We start from the raw sequence: 21,505 nt of genomic DNA, 5'->3' as shown, positions 1-21,505 counted from the left end.
TCCCTCCCTCAGCGCTGACCCGGCAGGCAATTTTATGCACAACTTTATGTGGGGCTCCGGTGTCTATGGTACACAATGTACAGCGCGGTCCCCAGAGTTCTTAGAGCAGGAAGCCCCGGTGTCCCGGGCCAGGCTTCTCCATGGGGAGTGTGGACCTTGACGTGCAGTCCTGGGGGTGGGGGGGGGTGGGGGGGGGTGACCAGCACTCTTGGGGAGAGATTTCCTCGGGGAGCAATGCCAAACCAAAGGTCCCGCGTGTTCCTCACACCTCTCTGAAAAGACAGGGGATGAAGAGTGAGGCTCAGGGCCCGGCCCTGCCATGGCCCCTGCTCTGGGTCTGCCCTTCTATACCGACCCCTCCCCACCGACCTCCTACCCTGACACCCCCCCCCCCCCCCCCGCAACTCCATCCTGGCCTTCCTTCCCCTCTGCTCCCTCCCAGGCCACCTTCCCTTCAGCACTTACGATGTGGACAGGGGGGTGTCCAGCCGTATGATGTGGGGCCCACGCATCCTCTGCAATTGGACCCGAGTCAGCTTCCGAGGCCCGCTGTCCCCAGGCTCCGGGACGCCCTCGATCCTTTGGCTGGCCAGCTCCTCCCGGATCTCTCTGAGCATGTCCTCAGCACTGAGGGGGCCAGGGGAAGGGGTACAGCGAGGTCTTCGGAAGAGGGGCCCCTCTTCTTCCTCGTCCTCAGAGGACGCCCAGGGGCTTTCCCCAGCAGAGTCAGCGTGGGTCGGGGAGTGTGGGAGCTGCCCCCGAAGCTGGGCCCTATGCAAGGTCTCCACTACCACGTTCCCTCCCACCGAGGTCCCATCGTCTTCCTCGGACCAGGTGGGCGTTTCTCCCCTGGGAAGACTGTTTCCTCTTCGGATAACTTCCCCTGGCAGTTCAGGGGTGCTTCGGCGCTGGGGAGCTTGGGGGTCAGGAGGCTGAGGGCGCAAGGTAACATCCCGGAGGTCCAGGGCGGAGAGGGTGAAGCCAGGGTGCCGCCGAAGGGCCCACGGGCGCAGCCGGCTCAGTGGGGAGTGGGACTCCTTGGGGGAGACTGGGATCAGAGTGCTGTAGCCAGAGTCTGAGGTGTCATCTGGTACCGAGGGAATGTCTTCATCCGTGTCGTCCGTCACCACCAGGTGGGGGATGATGGTGCAGAACTCAGAATTCCTGCAAATTAATGAACGGTCGGAGTCAGATGCTAAGGGGTCAGGTTCAAATCCAGGAAGTATCCCTTGACCACTCCATTCAGAAATGGTGCCTCCTCCAAATTTAATTTGGTATCGCCTTTGCACTGTTTTATCATCTCTAGTTGGACTGTAAGCTCACAACACTTGGTCCAGGTCCTTGTGTCAAGTAGGTGCTCAGGTATTTTCTGGGGGGGGGAGGGGGTTCCTGAGATCTGAGGTTACCCCCGTGATGGCTCTTTTTTCTCCAACCATGCTGCTGAACAGCTGTTTTTAAGGATGAACCTTTCACACTCTGGGAATTTGGACTAAGCTGGTCCCTACAGCTTCGACTTTCTGCAAATCCCTACCGGCCTTCACTCTCCACCCCCAGCCTGGGGAGCCTGCTCCTCTCAGGCAGTTTGCGCTCCTTGTGTTTATTTCTTTCAGTCTGCGCCAACCCTAGGCTGGCTATCCTCCTAGGCTGCCCCAGGAGACTCTTCACATGGCTGATGCCAACCTGTTCTCCAACCTGTAGCCTGGGTTCCCCAGTCTATTCCTAATTCCCCCGAGCGCTGTCATATCATTTTTCAGCCTTTCCTTGTCTCTCCCTCTTTACCTGCAGCCTCCTTGCTGTGGGAGAGCTTATGGTCCCTGTGGGTCTTACCTCCCCTCCACGCTGCTCTGAGAGCCCTCTGGGGAAGGCGTGGAGGGCCTGGTGCTCAGAGACTCCTGGTCCCGGTCCCTGTAGAGGGCCAGGAGTTCCCTCTTCTGTTGGACATATTCCTCTGCCTTCAGCTTTTGCAGGGTGACCTGGGATGGGAATACTTCCATTAAGATCCCTGATTATTGTTGGTTAGAGTGTTGTCCCGATATGCCAAGCTTGCAGGTTCGATCCTCCATCAGGGCACACACAAGAATCAACCAATGAGTGTATAAATTAGTGGAACAACAAATCGATGTCTCTCTCTCTAATAAATTTAAAAAATATATTTAAAATTCTAAAAAAAAAAAATCCTCGATTATTGAGCATTTGCTGTATGCCAGGCACTGGGATAAGTGCTTTACATACATTCTTCTCATTTAGTGTTCACAACAACTGGATGAGGCAGGTATTACTTTTTTACTCCTACTTTGCTACTGAGAAATAGAGACTGAGGTTAGTGACTGCCAAGATCAGGAAGTAAGGAAGTGGGATAGAACTAGGATTTGGACTCTCGAGCAGAAGACCCCCCTTTCTTCCATATACAATTCTTCCTGTTTCTCATGCCCCTTGGCAAGCTCTCTCTCTCTCTGATCTGCCTCCTCCTTCAGGAAGCCCTCCCTGAATGGTGGTGATGGTGGTATAAGTCCTAGGTCCTCATGTTACTGTTCCTCCTGCCACCAGGATGGGTAGGGGCAGGCTTTGTCCTGGGCTGAGGACTCTACTGTTCTTCAGAGATGAAAACAAGACTGTCTCAGAGGTTTGGAAAGAGGATACATTATGTTTTCTGTCTTCCTGCCTCAACGTTTTTATAGAGTCGTCATCAGAATAAAATAGTGACATCTGAGAAGTGGTTTACAGAGCACCTCCACATGCACACAGTCCTGTGAGACACACCATCACCCTTCAGGGTGGAAAAGCATGGATATTAGCCCATTTTACAGATGAGAAAACAAGACTTCGAGAGATGAAGGGATTGCTCAAGGTCGCACAGTAGAGAGAAACAGCACTGGGACTGGGCCTTTCCCTAAGTCCTAGGGCAGTCAGTAATCACGGGCAGCAGAAAGGGTTCAGAGTTGTGAAAGGATAACATCTGCTGGGGGAGGAGGAGGGAAGGCCGAAGAACCGAGGAAAGGCGGAAGGAGGAGGCTTGGTGAAAGGGACTGGCGGGTGCTGGGGGCAGCGCTGATGTCAGTACTCACCGGATGGCCCATCGTTGTAAAAATACTCAAGTACTTCCATGCTGGTGAGCCAAGGGGTGCTGTCTGAGCCTTCAGTCTCCCTTCCCTAGGACTACCCTGCCCCCCAAAATCCAGCAACTGCAGGGGACAGTTAGCATCCCGCACTGCAGAGGACCTCTAAGACCCGCCCTCTTCCCAATGCTCCACTCTGATTGGTTGGTGCCCATGCCATTCTGGTTGATCTAAGCATTTGAATACCTCCCCACTTCAGGTATATCAGGTATATGAACCAGCAACTATTGGGTGCCTGGACCTCCCTAAAGCTTCTCAGGAACACAGTGGTTAGGGAGATCAGTACAAGAGGCATATTGGAGAATGGTGAACAGGAATAGGAAAATGACAGCAGCGACATGAGCTTCTATTTCCAATTCTCCTTGCCCTGGCTCTCCAGTCACAGTCTCCAGAGGGAGAAAGCATTGCGAGGATTCTAAGCGGTCTCATAAGACTTGGTCTGTTGGCCAGAGCAAGGGATGATGGTGCCTGGGAGCAGGAACCCAGCACACCAGGCCAGGGCCTGGGACCTCTCCCTGTCCCTAGCTGTGTGGAGTGTGGGAGGGGCCATTCTGGGGCCTGGGAGCGGCTGGGACAGCCGGCTTGTCCTGCTTAGATGCCAAGCCCTTTTACACTACAAGACCCAAGTTCAATGTTGTGTTTGGGACGTTCAGGATAGGGATAGTGTGTGGAAGAAAAGAACTGGAAATGGGGGTGGGGGTGTCTGTAAGGAACATCCAATACCAGCATCTCCACTAACCTTGCCCCTGGCCCTGCCCCAGGAAGAAGCAGGGAGGCAGGGACCTCAGACACCAGGGGCAGGGGCTGGGGCTGTTTGAAGGGCCCCCAGCCACCCCAAAGCCTCTCCCGTAACCCAGAGGTTTTCTTATCAGGGATAACAGGAAAGACATGCTGGGGGCAGGGTGGGAAAGGAAGAGGAAATTGGTGCTTGAGCCAGACTGTGACACCCCAGCAGCCGGGAACAGGATGGGGGGGCTCGCTCAGCACACTCTTCTTCCCTCGCCTGGGTGGGGACCTGACGCCTTGAGAGGAAATGCCTCCTGTCCCGCTGCTCCAGGGCGGCTCTCAGATCCACCCACGCTCCTTCCAAAGGCCCCAGATGTTGAGGCAGCTCCCCAGCCAGCATGAGTCCCCAGCACCACTGACCACTCATCTCATGATGACAATAACAAGCATTAATGGAGCGCCCATTTCGGGCTGGGATTCGGGCCAGTTTACAAACATAATTCTCTGTCTCTCCTGCATGGCAGTTCCCATTGTCACGGCAGTTCCCCAGAGAAACGAAACGACTCCTGTGAGAACACAGATAACCCGAGCTGGGCTCCGCCCCTCCTCTCATTTCTTGGCCTTCATCTCTTTCTGTTCCTGTCACTGGTGTCTTTTCCTCTTCTCATCCCCTAAATATGGGCATTTCCCAAGATTCAGTCTGTCTTCCCTTGAGAAGCTCCTTTTCTCTAAAAGCTTAAGCCACTGTGGGTAGACTCCCCAGGAATAAATCTCCATCTGCATTTCTGTGAGGGGGAGAAAAAAATCTGACCCCTGGGGGTTGCTGTAGATCAGCGGTCGGCAAACTCATTAGTCAACAGAGCCAAATATCAACAGAACAACGACTGAAATTTCTTTTGGGAGCCAAATTTTTTAAACTTAAACTTCTTCTAACGCCACTTCTTCAAAATAGACTTGCCCAGGCCGTGGTATTTTGTGGAAGAGCCACACTCAAGGGGCCAAAGAGCCGCACGTGGCTCGCGAGCTGCAGTTTGCCGACCACGGCTGTAGATACTCTACTGCCCTCTGCAGTTTACAGTGACTGATGGGGATAGAGAGCGGGGGGAGGGGGGTTCTCTGAGAATCTGCTGTGAGATAACAGCAGGACAAATTAATTTCAAAGCTTCCGGTCTTTGTTTTGCAAAGGGAGGCCGGAGTTTTAGGCATCAGAAGTGACCTCCTTTCCTCTATTAGTCATTAGTGAGACTACCAGGGGGCTAAATTATTTTGATAATAAAATGTCAGCACTTTTTGGTGGTCCCTTGGGGGTTCTAAAAGGAGAAGGGGTGGTAGTATTGTCCTGGGACTAGGAACCAAAGGAAAAGGGGAAGATCCTGCTGGTGGGGCTGGTAAAGAAGGGAGGCTGCCTGCAGGTAAGGGCCCCACCTGCGGTCCTGACAGGCTGGGCTTGTCTCCAGTTTTGTCCTCAGCTCCACTCCTATCCAGCCTTCAGTACAACTCTACTGGAGTGGTGCCGTGTCGGCCAGTCCAGCCATGTGGACACTGTGTTTGTGCTGGGGAGAGTGGGATAGAGAGAAGGACCCTGTCACACAGAGAGAGGGAAGTATGAGGGGGCCTGAATCAGGGCAGCCGGAGACCAGTCACCACTAAAACCCCACACCCAACTGTCCCCCACCCCACACCCAACTCTGTCCCACCCCACACCCACCCCCCACCCCACACCCAACTCTGTCCCCTACCTCTGCCTTCCTGGGGACTGTCACGATCTTGTTAGGTATTTAAGGAAGTGGCAGCCCACAGGGCTGGAGGACACAATGTCTTGAGGTTCCTCCTTTCACCCTTAATTCATTCTTCTTCTTCTTTTTTTAATGGCAAAAAAAACCCATATTTATTTTTTACTCTCCCAATTCAGAATATTTAATACGGTACTTAAACAGAGACTAAGCTCTGGTTTTTCTTTCCTCAAATAATCTCTCCATATTATGATACGATATCATAGATAAGATTGCAGAAAGAATGCTTAAAATTATTTAAAGAACAGACTCTTCACATTTTCTCAGAAGTTTCAGAAGCCCTAACTGCCTGATGTGCTAATGACAAATCATTGTTATCTATTCATTACAGCAAGCTCTATGAGGAACACTAATTTGACTTAAACACCTTAAAAATAATGAAGTTGCATTCTTTAGAAATAATCTACAATAAGATTTCTTTCCTTGTTCAAAATGACTCTTCTGTTTTTAAAATTGAAGTATAATTGACATATAACATGATATTAATGTCAGGTGTACAAGGTAATGACTTAATATATATAAATATGTATTTATATATAAACTAGAGGCCTGGTACATGAAATTTGTGCACTGGAGTGGGGGGGGTTCCCTCAGCCCAGATTGCGAGAGGGCACAGGCCCAGCCGAGGGACCCTACTGGAGCAGGATCGGGGCCAGGGTGGGACGCAAGAGGTTGGCCAGCAAGGGAGGGACTGTGGGAAGGCTCCAGGGCATGTCTGGCCCATCACGCTCAGTCCCAATCAGCTGGACCCCAGCAGCGAGCTAACCTACCCATCAGAGCATCTGCCCCCAGTGGTCAGTGCACATCATAGGGAGCGGTTGAGCGGCCTTAGCATATTATGCTTTGATTGTTTGAACAGCTGACTGGACGACCGGACACTTAGCATATTAGGCTTTTATATAGGATCTACACTAATGAAAGAGAAACATGCAAATTGACCATCACTTCGCAACACCCATCAGCCAATCAGGAGTGAGTATGCAAATTAGCAGGACAAAGATGATGTCGGCCACAGACCAGCCAGAGCGAGTGGGAGGCTTGGGTTGCTCCTGGCAACGAAGGAAACCAAACTTCCTGCCCGCCCAGGCTGGCCGCCGAAGGAGCGGCCTGTGGGTAGTGGACATGGAGCCAGCCTGGGCACGTGGGAGGCTTGGGTTGCTGTCGCCCGGGCTGACTGTTGAGTGAGGAACCTGTAAATGGCCCTCAGCCCCTTACCCAGGCTGGCCACACCCCCATGGGGTGAGGGTCCCCGCTGGGGGGCGTGGCCAGCCTGCAAACAGCCATCAGCCCCTCACCAAGACTGGCCAGGCACCCCAGTGGGGACCCCCACCCTGAAGGGGGCATGGCTGGCCTGCAAACTGCCCCAGCCCCTTGCCCAGGCCAGCACCATTCCCAGTGGGGTCCCCCACCCCAATGGGGGCGTGGCTGGCCTGCAAACCACCACAGGCCACTTGCCCAGGCTGCCCTGCCCCCCAAGGGAACCCCCACCCTGATCTGCGACACCCTTCAGGGTAAACCAGCCGGCCCCCTTCCATGTACCAGGCCTCTATCCTATCTAATAATAGACAAATATGCAAATTGACCATACCCCCAACACATGCACAAGCCACGCCCACCATCCAATCAGAGCGAGTATGCAAATTAACCCAAACCAAGATGGCTACAGCCACAGAGAGCAAGGTTTTCTAGGTAACAGAGGAAGCCAAGCTTTCCGCCTGCCCTTGCCAGGCCTAAGCCTCCACTCAAGCTACAAAGTTTCAATTATAGAAGGTAAACAAATTCAAACAAATGGCGGCAGAATGGAGCTTGAGAGAGCAGGCCAGGGTTGCCGCTGGCAACAGGGGAAGCAAAGCTTTCTGCACACGCTGGCAAGGCCCACCCGCTTAAGGCAACAAAGTTTCAATTATAACCCCAACACAAATGGCTGCCGGCCTCAGAGGGAGCCCCAGGCTTGGCTCCGCTCCAGGTTACAAAGTTTCAATTGTAGAAGGAAAATAAATTCCAGATACCAGGGCCTCAGCTTGGGTTGCCAGGGGGTGTGGCCGGCCTGCAAACCACCATAGGCCCCTCGCTCAGGCCGCCCCACACCCCAAGGGAACCCCCACCTGATCCGGGACGCCCTTCAGGGCAAACCAGCTGGCCCCCACCCCTGTACCAGGCCTCTATCCTGTCTAATAAAAGAGTAATATGCAGATTGATCATCACTGCAACACACAATATAGCTGCCCACATGTGGTCAAAGATCCTGCCCCCATGTGGACACAAGATGGCCACCACAAGATGGCCAGCAGGAGAGGGCAGTTGGGAGGCAGCCGGCCTGCAAGGGAGGGCAGTTGGAGGTGATCAACCCTGCAGGAGAGGGCAGTTAGGGGTGACCAGGCTGGCAGAGGAGGGAAGTTGGGGGCAAACAGGCTGACAGCAGAGTGGTTAGGGGGTGATCAGGCTGGCAGGCAGAAGCAGTTAGGGGCAATCAGGAAGGCAGGCAGGCAAGCAGTTGGGAGCCAGCAGTCCTGGATTGTGAGAGGGATGTCCGACTGCCCGTTTAGGCCGGATCGGGCCTAAACGGACAGTCGGACATCCCTCGAGGGGTCCCAGATTGGAGAGGGTACAGGCTGGGCTGAGAGACAACCCCCCTCCGTGCACGAATTTCGTGCACCGGGCCTCTAGTCTATACTAATAAAAGGGTAATATGCTAATTAGAGTGGGAGACCTTCCAGGAGACCTTCCAGACATTCTTCTGGACAAAGCCATGGTGGCGGGGCCGAGGTAGAGGCGGTTAGGGGCCAAGAGGGGAGGGCAGTTGTGGGTGATTAGGCTGGTGGGGGGGGGTAGTTGGGGGTGAGCAGGCCAGCAGGGGCAGGCAGTTGGGGGCAAGCAGGCTGTCAGTGGGGGTCAGTTGGGGGTGATCAGGCCAGTGGGCAGGGCAGGTGGGGGCGAGCAGGCCTGCAGGGGGGGGCAGTTGGGGGTGATCATGCTGGAGGGGGGGAGTTGGGGGCGAGCAGGCCAGCAGGCAGAGTGGTTAGGGGAAATCAGGCAGGCAGGCAGGTGAGCGGTTAGGAGCCAGCAGTCCTGGATTGCGAGAGGGATGTCTGACTGCCGGTTTAGGCCCGATCTGGCAGTTGGACATTCCTTGAGGGGTCCCAGATTGGAGAGGGTGCAGGCCGGGCTGAGGGACACCCCTCCCGTGCACAAATTTCGTGCACCGGGCCACTCGTATATAATGAAATGATCACCACACTAAGTCCAGTTAACATCCATCACCATACATGGTTAGAAAAAATTTCTTGTGATAAGAACTTTTAAGATTTACTCTCTTAGCAACTTTCATAGTTCACCCTCATGTCTCACCTGAACTCAGGTCTGTGTTTCCATGTTTCCACAAGCCTCCAAGATGCCTTCCCTTGGCTGTCTCCCACTGATGTATTTCCAAAGTGCTTCTGTTTAAAACTGAATATTGCTACCCTAGGAAACAACTCCCAGGAAACAACAACTAAACAAACCGGTTTCCCTTTCTAAGGATTCATTTCTGTCAGGGCACCATAGCCAAAGTAGTCTTCCATACAGGAACCTCGGGGAGCAACCATCCTTGGTCTCTGTGGAAGGGTTACAGAGCTGTGACCATGCATTTGCTTAATCGGAATGACCTTGGAATCTTCTCTGTGAAGCAAGAACTGCCATAAGTAATAACAGTATATCCATTTGCAGTCAAAGAAATGGAAGCTCACCCAAGATGACCCAGTTGGTGAGAGGTAGAACTGGTGTTTGAGCCTAGATGTTCATGCATTCAGTGTAGGCTTTTAACCAGTTTCCCTAAGGCTCACCTGTTTCTTCTTTAGCTCCTTTCTTCCTCTCTTCCCATCTTTTTTTTTTTTTTTTTTTTTTTGGCAACGTGTCCCAAAGACCATGGCATTAAATAAACCTCAATATTTCACACCCAAACTAGCAAAGTAAATCTCCTGCCGCCAATCTTCCCCTCCACCAGCCCACCTGTCACTGGCACCTTACAATTCAAGACAAAGACAAAACACACTGATTTCACCATGGCATTCCTGGCTCAAGAATCTATGGTGGTTCTCTCTCATCAACCCAATTCAGTTCAATCTCGTCCAGTCCACCCTCTTCTGTAGCTCTTGGGGGTCCTATAGAGCGTGGCCTCTCAATCACCAGCTCACATAAACCCTTTGCTCCAGACTCAGACACACAAGTCAATGCCCCCAAACAAATCCCACCCAAGTGCTCCCTTGATTCTTCTGCTCACGATCTTCCCTGTCCTTTAAGTCTGGCTCCACTCCTCACACTACATTGGTCATTCTGCTCCTGCAGTGGGTTGAACGGCAGCCTAGATTTGTCTAGGTCCTGCGAATGTGACCTTATTTGCAAAGAGTGTGCAAAGATCCTAAGTTAAGGACCATCCTGGATTTAGGGTGGGCTCTAAATGTAATGGCTGGTGTCTTCATGAGAGACATGAGAGGGAAATTTGGACAGAGGCAGAGAATAGAGAAGCCAAGGAACAGCTGGAAGCTGGAAGGAGCAAGGAAGGGTTGTCCCCTAGAACCTTGGAGAGAAAGTGTGGCCCCTTGGTTTCCAACTTCTGGCCTCCAGAACTGGGAAAGAACACGTTTCTGCCATCTTAAGCTGCCCCGTTTGTGATGCCAGTACAGCTCCATTTGGCTCTGCCTTCTGAACCCTTCTAGCTTTAATCACCTACATCTGCCCACGTCACTTTCAGCACCTTCACTGGTTCCCTGTCATCTGAAGGACAAAGTTCAAGTTCCTTACGTGGCATGGGAGATGGGCAAGCTGGCGGGGCCTGCCTCCCAGCCTCTCTGCCGCTGTGCCTGCCTGTGCTTTATGTCCTGGTGATACGAACTCCCAGGCTGGTGCGTCTCTCAACACACACACAGCTGTTTCATATCTCCGACCTTTGCACATTCCGTGTCTCCATTTGAAATACCTTTCCTTCCCACCCTGTTTCCCTGAACACTCCTAGATATTCCTAGATATTTTCCCAAACAGAGCTCAGATAAGGGTTCCTCTGTGAAGGCTTCTCAGCGCACCCTCCCCCTCATCTGTCCCCTTCCTAGCCAACCCACCAGGCAGAACGAATTATTCCCTTCTGGGCTGAGTTCCATTACGTATGCATGTTTCCATAGTCATACACTAACTTGTCTAGCTAGGCTGCCATGCACACTCCTTGAGGGCAGAAACAGTGTTTTACTGCTTTCTGATTGCCCAGCACGTTGCTGGTGCCTGCAGCCAGCAAGGGCCCAATTCATGTCTGTTGATTGGAGGCTGAAGTTCAGAAGTAAATTGTTTCAAGGTGTAGAAACTTCTAGGGGATGCCATCTTTGGCTCTCCGGGGGACTGGCATAGCAGGTGGCTCAAGGGGCTCTTCCCTTCTCTCATGATGGTCAAGGATAGTCAAGGCTGTGTCTCCCTCCTGAGGACAGTCTGAGTCTCCATCAACTCCAGCCTCTCTCTCTCTTCCTCCTCCCCTCTGTGCTCCAGTTTCTGAGCTCCAGGGGCCCCATCCTGGCTCTCACATACCTGGGCCTGTTGGGTCTTCTCCAGCCACTGGGCACGGTCTGCAGCGCTGGGACAGTGCACGATGAGGGCATTGGAGACGCACTGGAAGTCAGTGAGGTGGATCACCAGGAAGCTGTCTGGGTGGGGGAGAAGGCCTGCTTCAAGGGCTGGACTGTTTTGGAACCCCATCCTGACTCCTCTTTCCCCCAGCCAAGAGGAAAGGGGAGGGACAAAGTCCCCGAAGGGGAGACATACTAGGGTCCCGGAGTGGTTGGCACACAAGCTTCTCCAGCATGAAGGGGGGGCGGATAACCTTGGCTTTGTCTGCCCTGCGTTGAGGCTTGGTCACCAGGAGCACATCAGAGAAGAGGAACAGGTACACATCCAACTGGGGGCGTGTGTAGGAGAAAGAGGCCAGGTCAGCTGGAGCAGGGGAAAGGGCGGGACAGGGACTGGACTCATGCATGAATGTGCACCTGTGGGTGCTCATGCATGAGTGTGCACATGTGGGTGCGCACATACACAAGGACAAGTGTACATTGTGGAATGCTAGGGCTGGAGGGGGTGTCAGCTTGGCCCCTTCTCTCACTTTACAGCCAGGGAAAGTGGCTGATTCGGGGTCATACAAACAATCAGAGCTGTAGCCAGAAACATGTCCTCTTACCCATACACACACAGAAGTGACCCAGTCACACACACATAGACACACACATACACACACACACACACACACACATACACGCACGCACACACACACGCACACACACCCACATCCCTCTCCCATTTCCATCTTATATGACTCTTATCCTACCTCCCATCATCTCTCCTTTCTCTTCAATCCATCTCTCATCTTCTCTGCTCCCACCCATGCTCCCTCACCTTCCCTTCTCGCCCCTCCTTCACTCTCGCAGGCCCCTCCAGCAGCAGCTGCCTGGTGTGCTCAGGAGCAACCCCCAGCATGGGGGACATCAGGTCCAGGTTGGAGAAAGGACGCAGGTTCTGAGGGACACAGAGAGGAGAGGGTCAGGGGACTAGATAGGACTCCTGTGTACCTCCTGGCCAAGATGGGTCTTTGTTCTGTCACCAGCACTGGCTCTTTCCATCTGTCCTCCATCCTCCGCTTGGAGGGAGAGGAAAGTATTTCAGGGCCTTTTTTCTACTCTTTTGATCTCTGCCCCTGGGACCCTCACCACCAGGAAGGAATCATGGGCACACCCCTCTGTGGCACCTCCACTCCTTCCCCTCCCAGGCCTTCACTGCATCCACTTTCCTGGGGACCTTGCTTTCTCTGAGCCTCCTTCCCTCTCTCACCTTCTCCATCTCCTCACTGGATGGCTCCAGCACCTCGTAGGGCCCAATGCGCTGGGCTGCCGCCACCAAGCTCTCCTGATCTTCGCCCTGGCGGACCTGCTTATTGATGTGTCGCAGGAACGATTCCACAGCTGTTATCTAGGTGAGGGAGGGGTGTGGCAAGAGGAGCAGCTCAGCTCCAGACCCTGTACATCCCACCCAACAATGGCAACCACAGCCCTTACAGTCTGGCCGGTCAGTGCCACACTGTCACGTACATTCAAGAAAAGAGACCCTTGCCCTAGCTGGTTTGGCTCAGTGGATAGAGCGTCAGCCTGTGGACTGAAGGGTCCCAGGTTTGATTCCAGTCAAGGGCACATGCCTGGGTTGTGGGCTCGATCCCCAGTAGGGGATGTGCAGAAGGCAGCTGATCAATGAGTCTCTCTCATTATTGATGTTTCTATCTCTCTCTCCTTCTCCCTTCCCCTCTGAAATCAATAAAAATATATTAAAAAAAAAAAAAGAAAAAGAAAAGAGACCCTCAAGAATTCCTGGAAGGCAGCTCCCCCACACCAGCCTCCAACTCCCGGGGTACTGACCCTGCCAGGCCACCTACCATGTCCTTCAAAGCCTGGCGGGCTTGTGCCTCAGGGGTCCTCTTGAGCACGGCCTGTAGCAGCAGTGGGTACTTGGTGATGCGCTGGTGGGGCTTGATGAGTAAGTCACCCAGCATCTGCCTCCCTGAGCGCTTGTGCTTCTCACACCACTGCCAGGGAAGGTGGGCAGGGGGTCAGCAGTCTGCCCCATCCTAGTTGATGGACTCAGCCTTGGGCCCAGCTGGAGATCGGGGGTGGTGGGTAGAGGGGAATCCAGTTGTCTAGGGTCCGCCCATCTCCCTTCCTGCCACCCCCCTCTCCCACCTGCACGAAGGTACGGAAGAGAGGGTTATTGTCTTGCTGCTCCCGGGCGTAAGCCATGGTCTGCTTCACTCTCAGGCAGTACTGGACATAGGGCTGGAACCTCTGGCTGATCTAGAGGGACGGGGGAGGGGAGTGAGCAGGCAGGGAAAGAAGGTCATGAGATACAGGCTTTGGCTGCAGAGCATGGGGATCAGGGCGTACAGGGGAGCGTGGGGGGTGGAGAAAGCCTCTCATAGACCCGTAGTCCAGCTCCTGCCAATCCCTACCTCCCATGACTGCCAGCCCTTCTCTCTGGATTCCAAGGAGGAGTTGAGGACCTGAGAGGCTGACCTACTGCTGCTCTCTGAGCTCCTGTCCACAGCCCCTGCCTGCCCTGCTGCTCTGAATTCACTCCTGCATCAATAATTCATCCGGAACGTTTTCAGGACATGCAGATCCCATTTCACCCGGCAGGGGGGTGGTGATCTGAGGCTGGCCTAGAAGCCTTGTCCTGTGGAAGGGGGCCACCTATGGCTCCCAGGAGATTGTCTCCCCAACTCACTACCCCATTCCTTCCAACTCTGCAAGGCCCACATCTTCCTGGTTGGAGAAAACTGGGAAAGTCTAATCCTGGGCCTCTTTCTTTCTCATGTCATACTTCTTCATGCTCCAGGTACCCTGGTGGCCTTTTACACCCCTCACCCAGGCCCCATTCTTGCTCCCAGCTGTTTGTCAGTGGATCTCTGTCTAAGAAGTAAGATGTTATAGTTGATAAGAGCTTAGGTGTAACTCTTTCCTGAGACAGTTGCATTTTCACGTCATACTTAAGGGTCTCCAGAAGCCCAAAGAACCTCTGGGACAGAGGTCATACTTGTCAAGTGAAGGGGAGGGGGTGAAGTGATATTTTTGGGGAAGGGGCTGTGCCCTAGGACACCCTCAAGTCATGGAAGGATTCCAGTTGTGTAGACATGCCCTGCAGACAGGACCCCTGGGCTCCCCCAGTCCCGCTTCATCCAACCCTTCACCATGCCTCACCGCCAGGAAGCCGTCCTGCAGGCTGACAGGGTCCAGAGGCTGGCCAGAGGCTCGAGTCTTCCCCAGGGTAGGCCCCAGCACCTCTTCCCAAAAGTTCCGGTGGGCTCGAATCAGGCTGGGGACATTTCCGAATAGGGCCTCAGCTGACACCTGGAAGAGGGAGCAGGATTTAGCAGCATGCCTTGGCAGGTCACCGACAGGCAACATTGGCCATGGACAAGCAAGAACTGCTAAGCTTGGATGGTGGGGAGTGGGATGGGACCTGTGGCCTGCTTGGGGTCTAGACCAAGAAGGGGAGTAGGGAGGGCAGGTGGTGTCCTAGAAAGTAGAAATTCAGACTGGGCAGTCTAGAGGGCTCTCTGTGACCCCTCCAACCCTACTCCCCACTCCTCGGGCTCAGAGCTTTGGATGTACCAGACTCCCCTCCTGAGCTCCCACTTACTTCTGTCAGCAGTCCTACTCGCTGCAAGTTCAGCAAACCAGCGGCTAGGAGCTAGATGAAGGGAGAGATGAGGGTCTCAGCACCTGGCTTCTTCCTCTCCGGACCCCAGCCTAGCCCTTTAATGCATCCCCACCCCCCAACTTCAGTACTGCCAACCTCTCTCCCAGGGTCCTGGGAAGGTCTCAAATCAGGGGGATCTCTTGGTATCCTGCCCCTCCTCCCCCCAGCAACCCTGCTCCTCTGGTCTTGGGAGGATCAGAGAAAATGTAAGGGAGATGGGTATATGGCTGAGGATGGGGCCAGGGATGGGACTGAGGGAGGCTCACATCGGTCATGATCTTGAGCTTTCGTATGTAGATCAGTTCTGTGGTCAGTAGCTCCCAGAGTGCTTCCTGTTGGTGGCAAAGCTCCCGGCTCATCTCCTGGGATGGGAGTGGGGCTGGTTCAGTTGGGGAACAGTGAAAAGAACAGAACAGCAGCTACTATTTGTTATGCTACTGGATCTACTTCACAGATGACATTTTTTGTTGTTGTTAATCCTCACCTGAGTATATTTTTCCCCACTGAATTTTAGAGAGAGTGGAAGGGAAGGAAGGAGGAAGGGGAGAGAGAAAGAGAGAGAGAAACATCAATGTGAGAGATATTGGTTGCCTCCTGCACACAGCCTGACTGGAGCCAGGAATTGAAGCTGCAACCCAGGTACATGCCCTTGACTGGGAATTGAACCCAAGACCCTTCAGTGCATGGGTCTATGCTCTAACCACTGATTCCACCAGTCAGGGCTTATAGATGACCTTTTAATCTTTAAACCAAACCTCCAGTGTATAGGTGTCATCCCCATTTTACAGATGAGGCGACTAAGGCTCAGTGCGGTTTGCTGTCATGACCACGGTCTCACAAGTAAGTGACAGAGTTTGGATTTGAACCTAGAGCAGTGATTCCCAACCTTTTTTTGGCCATGCCCCACCTAACCATCTCTAAAATCCTGATTCCAACACCCCCCATGACATATAATTCCTATTATTCAAAAAGTGAATTTCTATTTACGTGGAGGAAACCTAAAAGGCCATTATCTTGGTCTAAACAAGCTTCCAAAGAACATGGCATCCACGAAAGAGAAAAATAAAAGAACAAAAGGACAGTTGAAATATGGAGGAAGAAATCACTAAGAAATAGTTTTAAAAAATAATATGTAGTGTTATGGAAAAATAGCAAATAAAGTTTCAAAATATATAATAGAGAACTGAAATGCATAAATATGTCACTATATAGTTATTTTTTAATTTTTAAAAAATATATTTTTACTTATTTCAGAGAGGAAGGGAGAGGGAAAGAGAGATAGAAACATCAATGATGAGAGAGAATCATTGATTGGCTGCCTCCTGCACGCCCCACACTGGGATCGAGCCCACAACCTGGGCATGTGCCCTGACTGGGAATCGAACCATGACCTCCTGGTTCATAGGTTGATGCTCAACCACTGAGCCATGCCAGTTGGGCTCACTATATACTTATATACTGTAGACGAAGCCCCTAGAACCACAAGAAATGCAAAAAATTCACTGTTAATAACTCATTCTCAAATTGCCCCCCTTAAAAATAAAATTGTCCCCCTGTGGGGCGTGTGTCCCACATTGGGAACCGCTGACCTAGAGTAAGATCTCTCCAAACACTTTCCCCACATGACCCGAGGCCTTTCCCTTGGGAAGAGACAGAGGTGAGATGTGTGTCCTTGTGTCTGTAACCCCATGGGGACAGACGTTATGTTACAGGCCCACCTTGTGCCCAGGCACCAGCTCCTTCCAGGACTTCTCAATGGTCAGGTCACTGTCGCTGCCCTTTCCTATCTCCCAGTGCTGCCGGTCCTCAGGGGGCAGGCGAGGCATCCCAAACATGCTGAAGGTATACAGCCTCCTCTCCAGCTCATGGGCTTTGTTGACTTCCTGGTGGATTTGAAAAAGGGATTAGTTGTGGCCACAGCCCAACAGCCCAGGGAGGGCTGTGTGTGTGTGTGTGTGTGTGTGTGTGTGTGTGTGTGTGTGTGTATGGAAGCCTAAGGGACAGGGATCAACCCCTGCTAGGCTTACAGGGGCAAGGGTGCACTGGCACATGGATGGAGAGGCACTTTGGATTGCAGAAAGGTCCCTGGACAGAGGGGTCTGACCTGGGCTCCCTGACCAGAAAGGTGCCTTCCAGGGGTCTCTTGAGACAGAACCCTTTAGCGGGACCTTCAGGGGGGGACCAGAACAGGACTTAGGAAACCAGAGGTCTCAGGCAGCATTTTGACGTTTGCCCATAATGTGGACATTTTTATGAGGCAGCATAGCTTAGAGCTGTATCCCTGGGAAGGACTCCATACAGGGCCAGTGGCTTATTGGAGGGGCTCCCTGAGCTCTCGGCTCTAATATCTCTGGAGGACATCACAGCTCGGGTTGTGAGCGTGGCGATGGGGAGAGAGGGACCCCTTACCTTGAGTTTGGGGGAGTGAGGTGGGCCAGCCCCAAAGGGGCTTCCAAGCCTTTTCTCAGACTCTGGTTCTCGAAACCTCATGGGAGACAGGATTCGGGTCTGGCCAGAGCCCTTGGCAAAGGGAACATAGTCCTGGAGGCGTAGGCGATTGGGATCCTGGGGGAAGAGCAAGGAAAGGTCAGGGGGTGTCTCCCTTCCCCCAGAAGTCCTAGGGAGGGAGTGGGGGCCAGGCCCTCACCTGTGCAAGCTGAACTGACTCACTTCTCCCCTCAAACCAGTTTGGTGTGAGCCGCTCCTGCCCTGAGTCACAGTGGCTGCTGCCAGGGAGGCCAAGTGGGTTGGGCAGGGACATGCCAAGCTGGCTCCTTGAGTGAGCCCAGGGCAGAAGCAGGGCCTCCTGCAGAGCAGCACACAGGTGCGCACACGCCTGGGCCCTGGTGTGTGTCCTCCCCATGTCTGCCCACTCACGTGTGCGCTCCCCGCACCTTAGGCTTGCATGCACAATGCACGGTGCACACTACATCTGGGTCCCTCTCAGCTTCTCTGGTTTGGGAACAGCCTCCCTGACACGTGGGGATGAGGGCACACACATGTGTGGCTCCTCCCCAGGGGCATGCAGCTTGGGTCCCATCCCGTGGGGGCAGCTGCCCTTCCGTGTGAGAGGCTGAGGCCGTGGCCACAAATCTCCTCCTGGACAGGCCTGGTCACATTCCTTGATTGGCCTGTGGTTGGATTTACTCCACAGACTTCCTATTCTGCCTTTCCGCCCTCAGCCTGGGAGAACTCCCAGCTGTCCTCCCTGTCTCCTAGGGACACATCTTCCTCCAGTAAGGCTGGGGATACCCCCAACGGGAAGCAGAACTGCTCTCAAGGTGGAGGGAACCGTGGAGGCGGAGGGAAAGACCGCTGGCCTCCACACCCCTTTCCTTGGTCAGCACTGGAGGCAGGCCAGGAGGGTGGAGCCGGGGTGGAGCTAGGGAGCCCCCACACCCCTCCCCACCTTCAGAGTAGGGGCACTCTGAACCTTTGCTCTTCCTCCAGCCCTGACTCAGCCCACAGGCTCCTCCCAGGAGAAGTGGGAGTCTGGGAGGTGCCATCCCCAGGGCTTGGCGAAGTTCCCCAGCTCCCTGACTGGGACCTGTCTAACAGCACCTCCTCTGAGGGCCTGGCACCCCTGGCTCTCTGCCTCGAGTGCCCCATCTGTCTGGGATGGGCGTAGAGTCCTGGGAGCCTGGCCCAGCGCTGCCTCCCTCAATCTTTCCCAACCCAGGAGAGAAGGTAGGGTGAGGGATAGGAAGAGAGCAGCCCACGAACCGGTAAAAGGCAGAGGCCTGAAAGCCTGGGCATCCTCCCATCTGCCCCACCCAGGTCACCTTTGGGGCACGACCTGGCCTCACCAGCATGAGGCCTCTTCGGGCATAGAGGTTGCTGCCAGTACTCTGGGCAGAAGCCCGATGCTGGCCCCCATACGTCTCAATGCGGGACTCCACAAGTCCTCGGAGGGGACGCTCATCTGGGGGACCAAAAGATTGCATCCCTTCTCTCCCAGGTCACCGCCAAAGGTTCATCGTTCCAAGGTCCAGGAGAAAGGGGTCCCCTGCGTCTGCAAAGAGAAAGTGAACGGAAGGGCCAGCCTTGATCAGTGGGTGGCACTAGACCTGAGACCAAGGTGATGGAGGTGGGGAGGGGAGGAGGATGGAGGGCCAAGGGCTTGGTCACTTGTTGGGAGAGCATGGCTGCCTCACCTCTGACTTGGTGGGGGTGGGGGATGCCCCACTTGCTGGTTAGAAAGCCCCTGGGAACCATACTTCCTCCGCATGTGCGCACGTTTGGCGTCTAAGGTCCCACCCTGGCCTCAGATGAGGCTGTAGTTCTGAGAGGAGTTGGGCGCAAGGGCGACAGACAAGTCCCCAGTTTCCTGGATGCCCCCAGGTGGGGGGATTCCCCTGGCACCCAGTCACAGCTTCCCTTTCCCCATACGCAGCCTGCAGGGAGGTCATGTGAGAGGGGACAGGAGACTGCCTGGACCTGTCACCTGTTTTTGTACAACCTGCCAGCGAAGAATGCTTTTTACATGTTTAAATAGGTGGGAAAAAAATTAAAAATACGATTTCATTACAGAGAAAACGTATATAAAATTCACATTTCAGTGTCCACAATGAAAGTTTTATTGGGACACAGCCACATTTACTCGTTTACGGATGATCCCTGACTGCTTTCCAGCTAGTTTCGATAGAGATCGTATACTAGTAGACTTCGAAATCTAAAATATTTACCATCTGGCCCTTTGCTGACGAGTTTGCCCACCCCTTACCTGGACGCTCCTGGCTACAGACACGGAGTGAGGGAGGGGCGGCTATCAAGCCCTTGGCCTTAGAGATGAGCAGAGCAGAAGCAAGGTCTCTCTGGTCTCGGGATACATTGGGTCTTCCCCAGTTTCTATGGACACCTCTATGGAGCAGGGGGCCAGGTGTGGGGCTTCATCCGCCCCCCCCCCCCCCCCCACCTGGGTAGAGGACCCACCCTCTGAGTAGGCAGAACTTGCATAGAAGAGGCCTCTTTAGCAGCTGCTGGCCCCTCTCCGGGTGGGCCTGGGCCCCCTCTCCTTACCTTTCCCCTGATTTATGAGTCGGGAAGAAAAGCGGTCACTGTCTCCCAGGCCCCTCCCAGCAGTTCTCCCTCCAAGGGCTCTGTCTCCCTCTGGCTGTCTTCCTACCCGGCTTCCCTGCGCCTCTCGCCCCGCGCCCCTGGCCCGCGCCGCCCCCATTCGCTCACCTGTGCTTGCAGGTGTCCCCGCGCCAGCGGGTCGCGCTGCCGGCCCCCGCCCGCGGGGCTCCCGCTAGCGGACAGCTCCCCCAGCGATGCCAGCCCCGCAGCCGGGCCTGGGTCTGGGACCGAGCGGCCCGCAGGACCCGGGCAGCGCAGCGCAGGGCCGGGAGGAGGGAAGGTGGCAGGACAGGGGCGGGGACGCGGGCAGGCACCGCCCTCTCCCCGTGGGCGCCGGACCGACGGCGCAGTGAGGACGCCCAGGGGGCCTTGGGGACCGAGGAGCCCCTGCCCGGGACGCAGCCACCACCCTCCCGGGAAGAAGAGCTCGCTTCGCAGGGTTCCCATTTCCCTCTTTCCTTTGCACCCGAGCTCACCACCCACCCGGCGGGAGCGGAAGGGCTGGAGCCGCGCGCCACCTTCAGGCGCTCGCTCCCCTCTCGGCCGGACCCCCGGACCCCGAACCCCCGGACCCCCGGAGGCTCGGAGGCTCGCAAGTGATGAGGCTTATTAAGTGCGGGGCTGAGCGCGTGGAGGAGGCGGCGAGTGATCCGCGGCAGGTGCCACCTCGCTTTCTGGTGCAGTGAGTGACCGGCTATCCCTTCCTCCCCCTGCCTCGTCTTCCTTTTTTAACCAGGCAGGGGAGCGGCACAGCCAGCACAAGGGATGTAGGGGCTCAGGGATCCTGGGGCCCTCGTGGGGCTTTCTGGCGTGGAGTCCAAAGTATGACCCTTATCTCTCACTGCCCTGGCCATCCGTGGAAGGCTGGACTTTGCCTTTGCTCCAAGGACCGCACCTGGGGCCAGGTCCCGGGCCCAACATTTCTCCCATCACCTGAGGCTGGGGTGGGAGGACAGGAGCAGCCGATGGGGGTACCTTTATGCCTCATGGCAAACAGGCACACTCCAGGTTTCACACCTACAGCAGCTGCTCAAACAGACCTGCTCACGGAAGGGCACTTGCTGGGCATGCCATGGAAGGACCACATTTTCACATCCATAGATCATGGCGCGTTGTCTGACAGAAGGGTGGATACTGGGAACCAGAAGTGTCCATGGAGGGGTGATCATTATAATCTTACAGTCATGAAGCCAAAGACCCTGTAATGGGGGCAGAGGCAGGTCTGAGTGCCCCCACTCGGGCCCCCCCCCCCCCCATCCTGGGTCTTCCTGCTGCAGCCCGGCTATGCAAGGACTGATACGACTTCTTGCACTTGTAGAGCATTCTGAAATTTACAAAACACATTCACAAGCATAATCTCAGATCACTAGATCTTTCTCTCTCTGCTCTCCTGTCTGGCAAATTAAACACCTAAATGATCTGAAGTGTTCTTGTCCTCACTCTGAGGACTCTATTTTGTTTGGGAGAGAAATCTTTACCACTCTGTCCTTTTTTTTAAAAAAATGTCAAACAGCTTTATTTAAGCAACATACATAATTTAAA

General features: G+C 54.3%; 1 protein-coding gene across 2 annotated transcripts; it reads right to left on the bottom strand.

Moving 5' to 3' along the window:
* Nucleotides 1-12: 12 nt before the first annotated feature.
* Nucleotides 13-20,378, bottom strand: PLEKHG6 (pleckstrin homology and RhoGEF domain containing G6). 2 transcript variants are annotated; one of them, XM_079773705.1, is made up of 16 exons: nucleotides 20,072-20,378; nucleotides 18,670-18,899; nucleotides 17,297-17,452; nucleotides 16,606-16,770; nucleotides 15,154-15,249; nucleotides 14,828-14,878; nucleotides 14,386-14,535; nucleotides 13,372-13,482; nucleotides 13,068-13,217; nucleotides 12,473-12,610; nucleotides 12,041-12,160; nucleotides 11,417-11,549; nucleotides 11,183-11,298; nucleotides 1,828-1,973; nucleotides 466-1,164; nucleotides 13-272 (listed from the first exon to the last, which is right to left on the bottom strand). In XM_079773705.1, the coding sequence occupies exons 2-16, from the start codon at nucleotides 18,829-18,831 to the stop codon at nucleotides 263-265; spliced, it is 2,403 nt and encodes an 800-aa protein (XP_079629831.1). In that variant the 5' UTR covers nucleotides 18,832-18,899; nucleotides 20,072-20,378; the 3' UTR covers nucleotides 13-262. The 2 variants fall into 2 exon arrangements, with proteins under 2 accessions (XP_079629831.1, XP_079629832.1); XM_079773706.1 differs by having other exon boundaries at nucleotides 18,694-18,899; nucleotides 20,072-20,377.
* Nucleotides 20,379-21,505: the final 1,127 nt, after the last annotated feature.

The sequence above is a fragment of the Cnephaeus nilssonii genome (genome assembly GCF_951640355.1).
Source record: "Cnephaeus nilssonii genome assembly, chromosome: 6".
Taxonomy (NCBI): Eukaryota; Metazoa; Chordata; class Mammalia; order Chiroptera; family Vespertilionidae; genus Cnephaeus; species Cnephaeus nilssonii.
This window is presented reverse-complemented; position numbering and strand designations above follow the sequence as displayed.

What these genes read in the sequence shown, in the direction of transcription:
- PLEKHG6 (XM_079773705.1), bottom strand. Translation starts at nt 18,831, where the DNA reads ATGCAATCTTTTGGTCCCCCAGATGAGCGTCCCCTCCGAGGACTTGTG. An exon ending in GGCCAGGTCGTGCCCCAAAG is followed by an intron (nt 17,453 to 18,669) that starts GTGACCTGGGTG and finishes CTCTTCCCCCAG; the next exon opens with GATCCCAATCGCCTACGCCT. An exon ending in CCAACCACTCCGGGACCCTA is followed by an intron (nt 11,299 to 11,416) that starts GTATGTCTCCCC and finishes TCCCCCACCCAG; the next exon opens with ACAGCTTCCTGGTGATCCAC.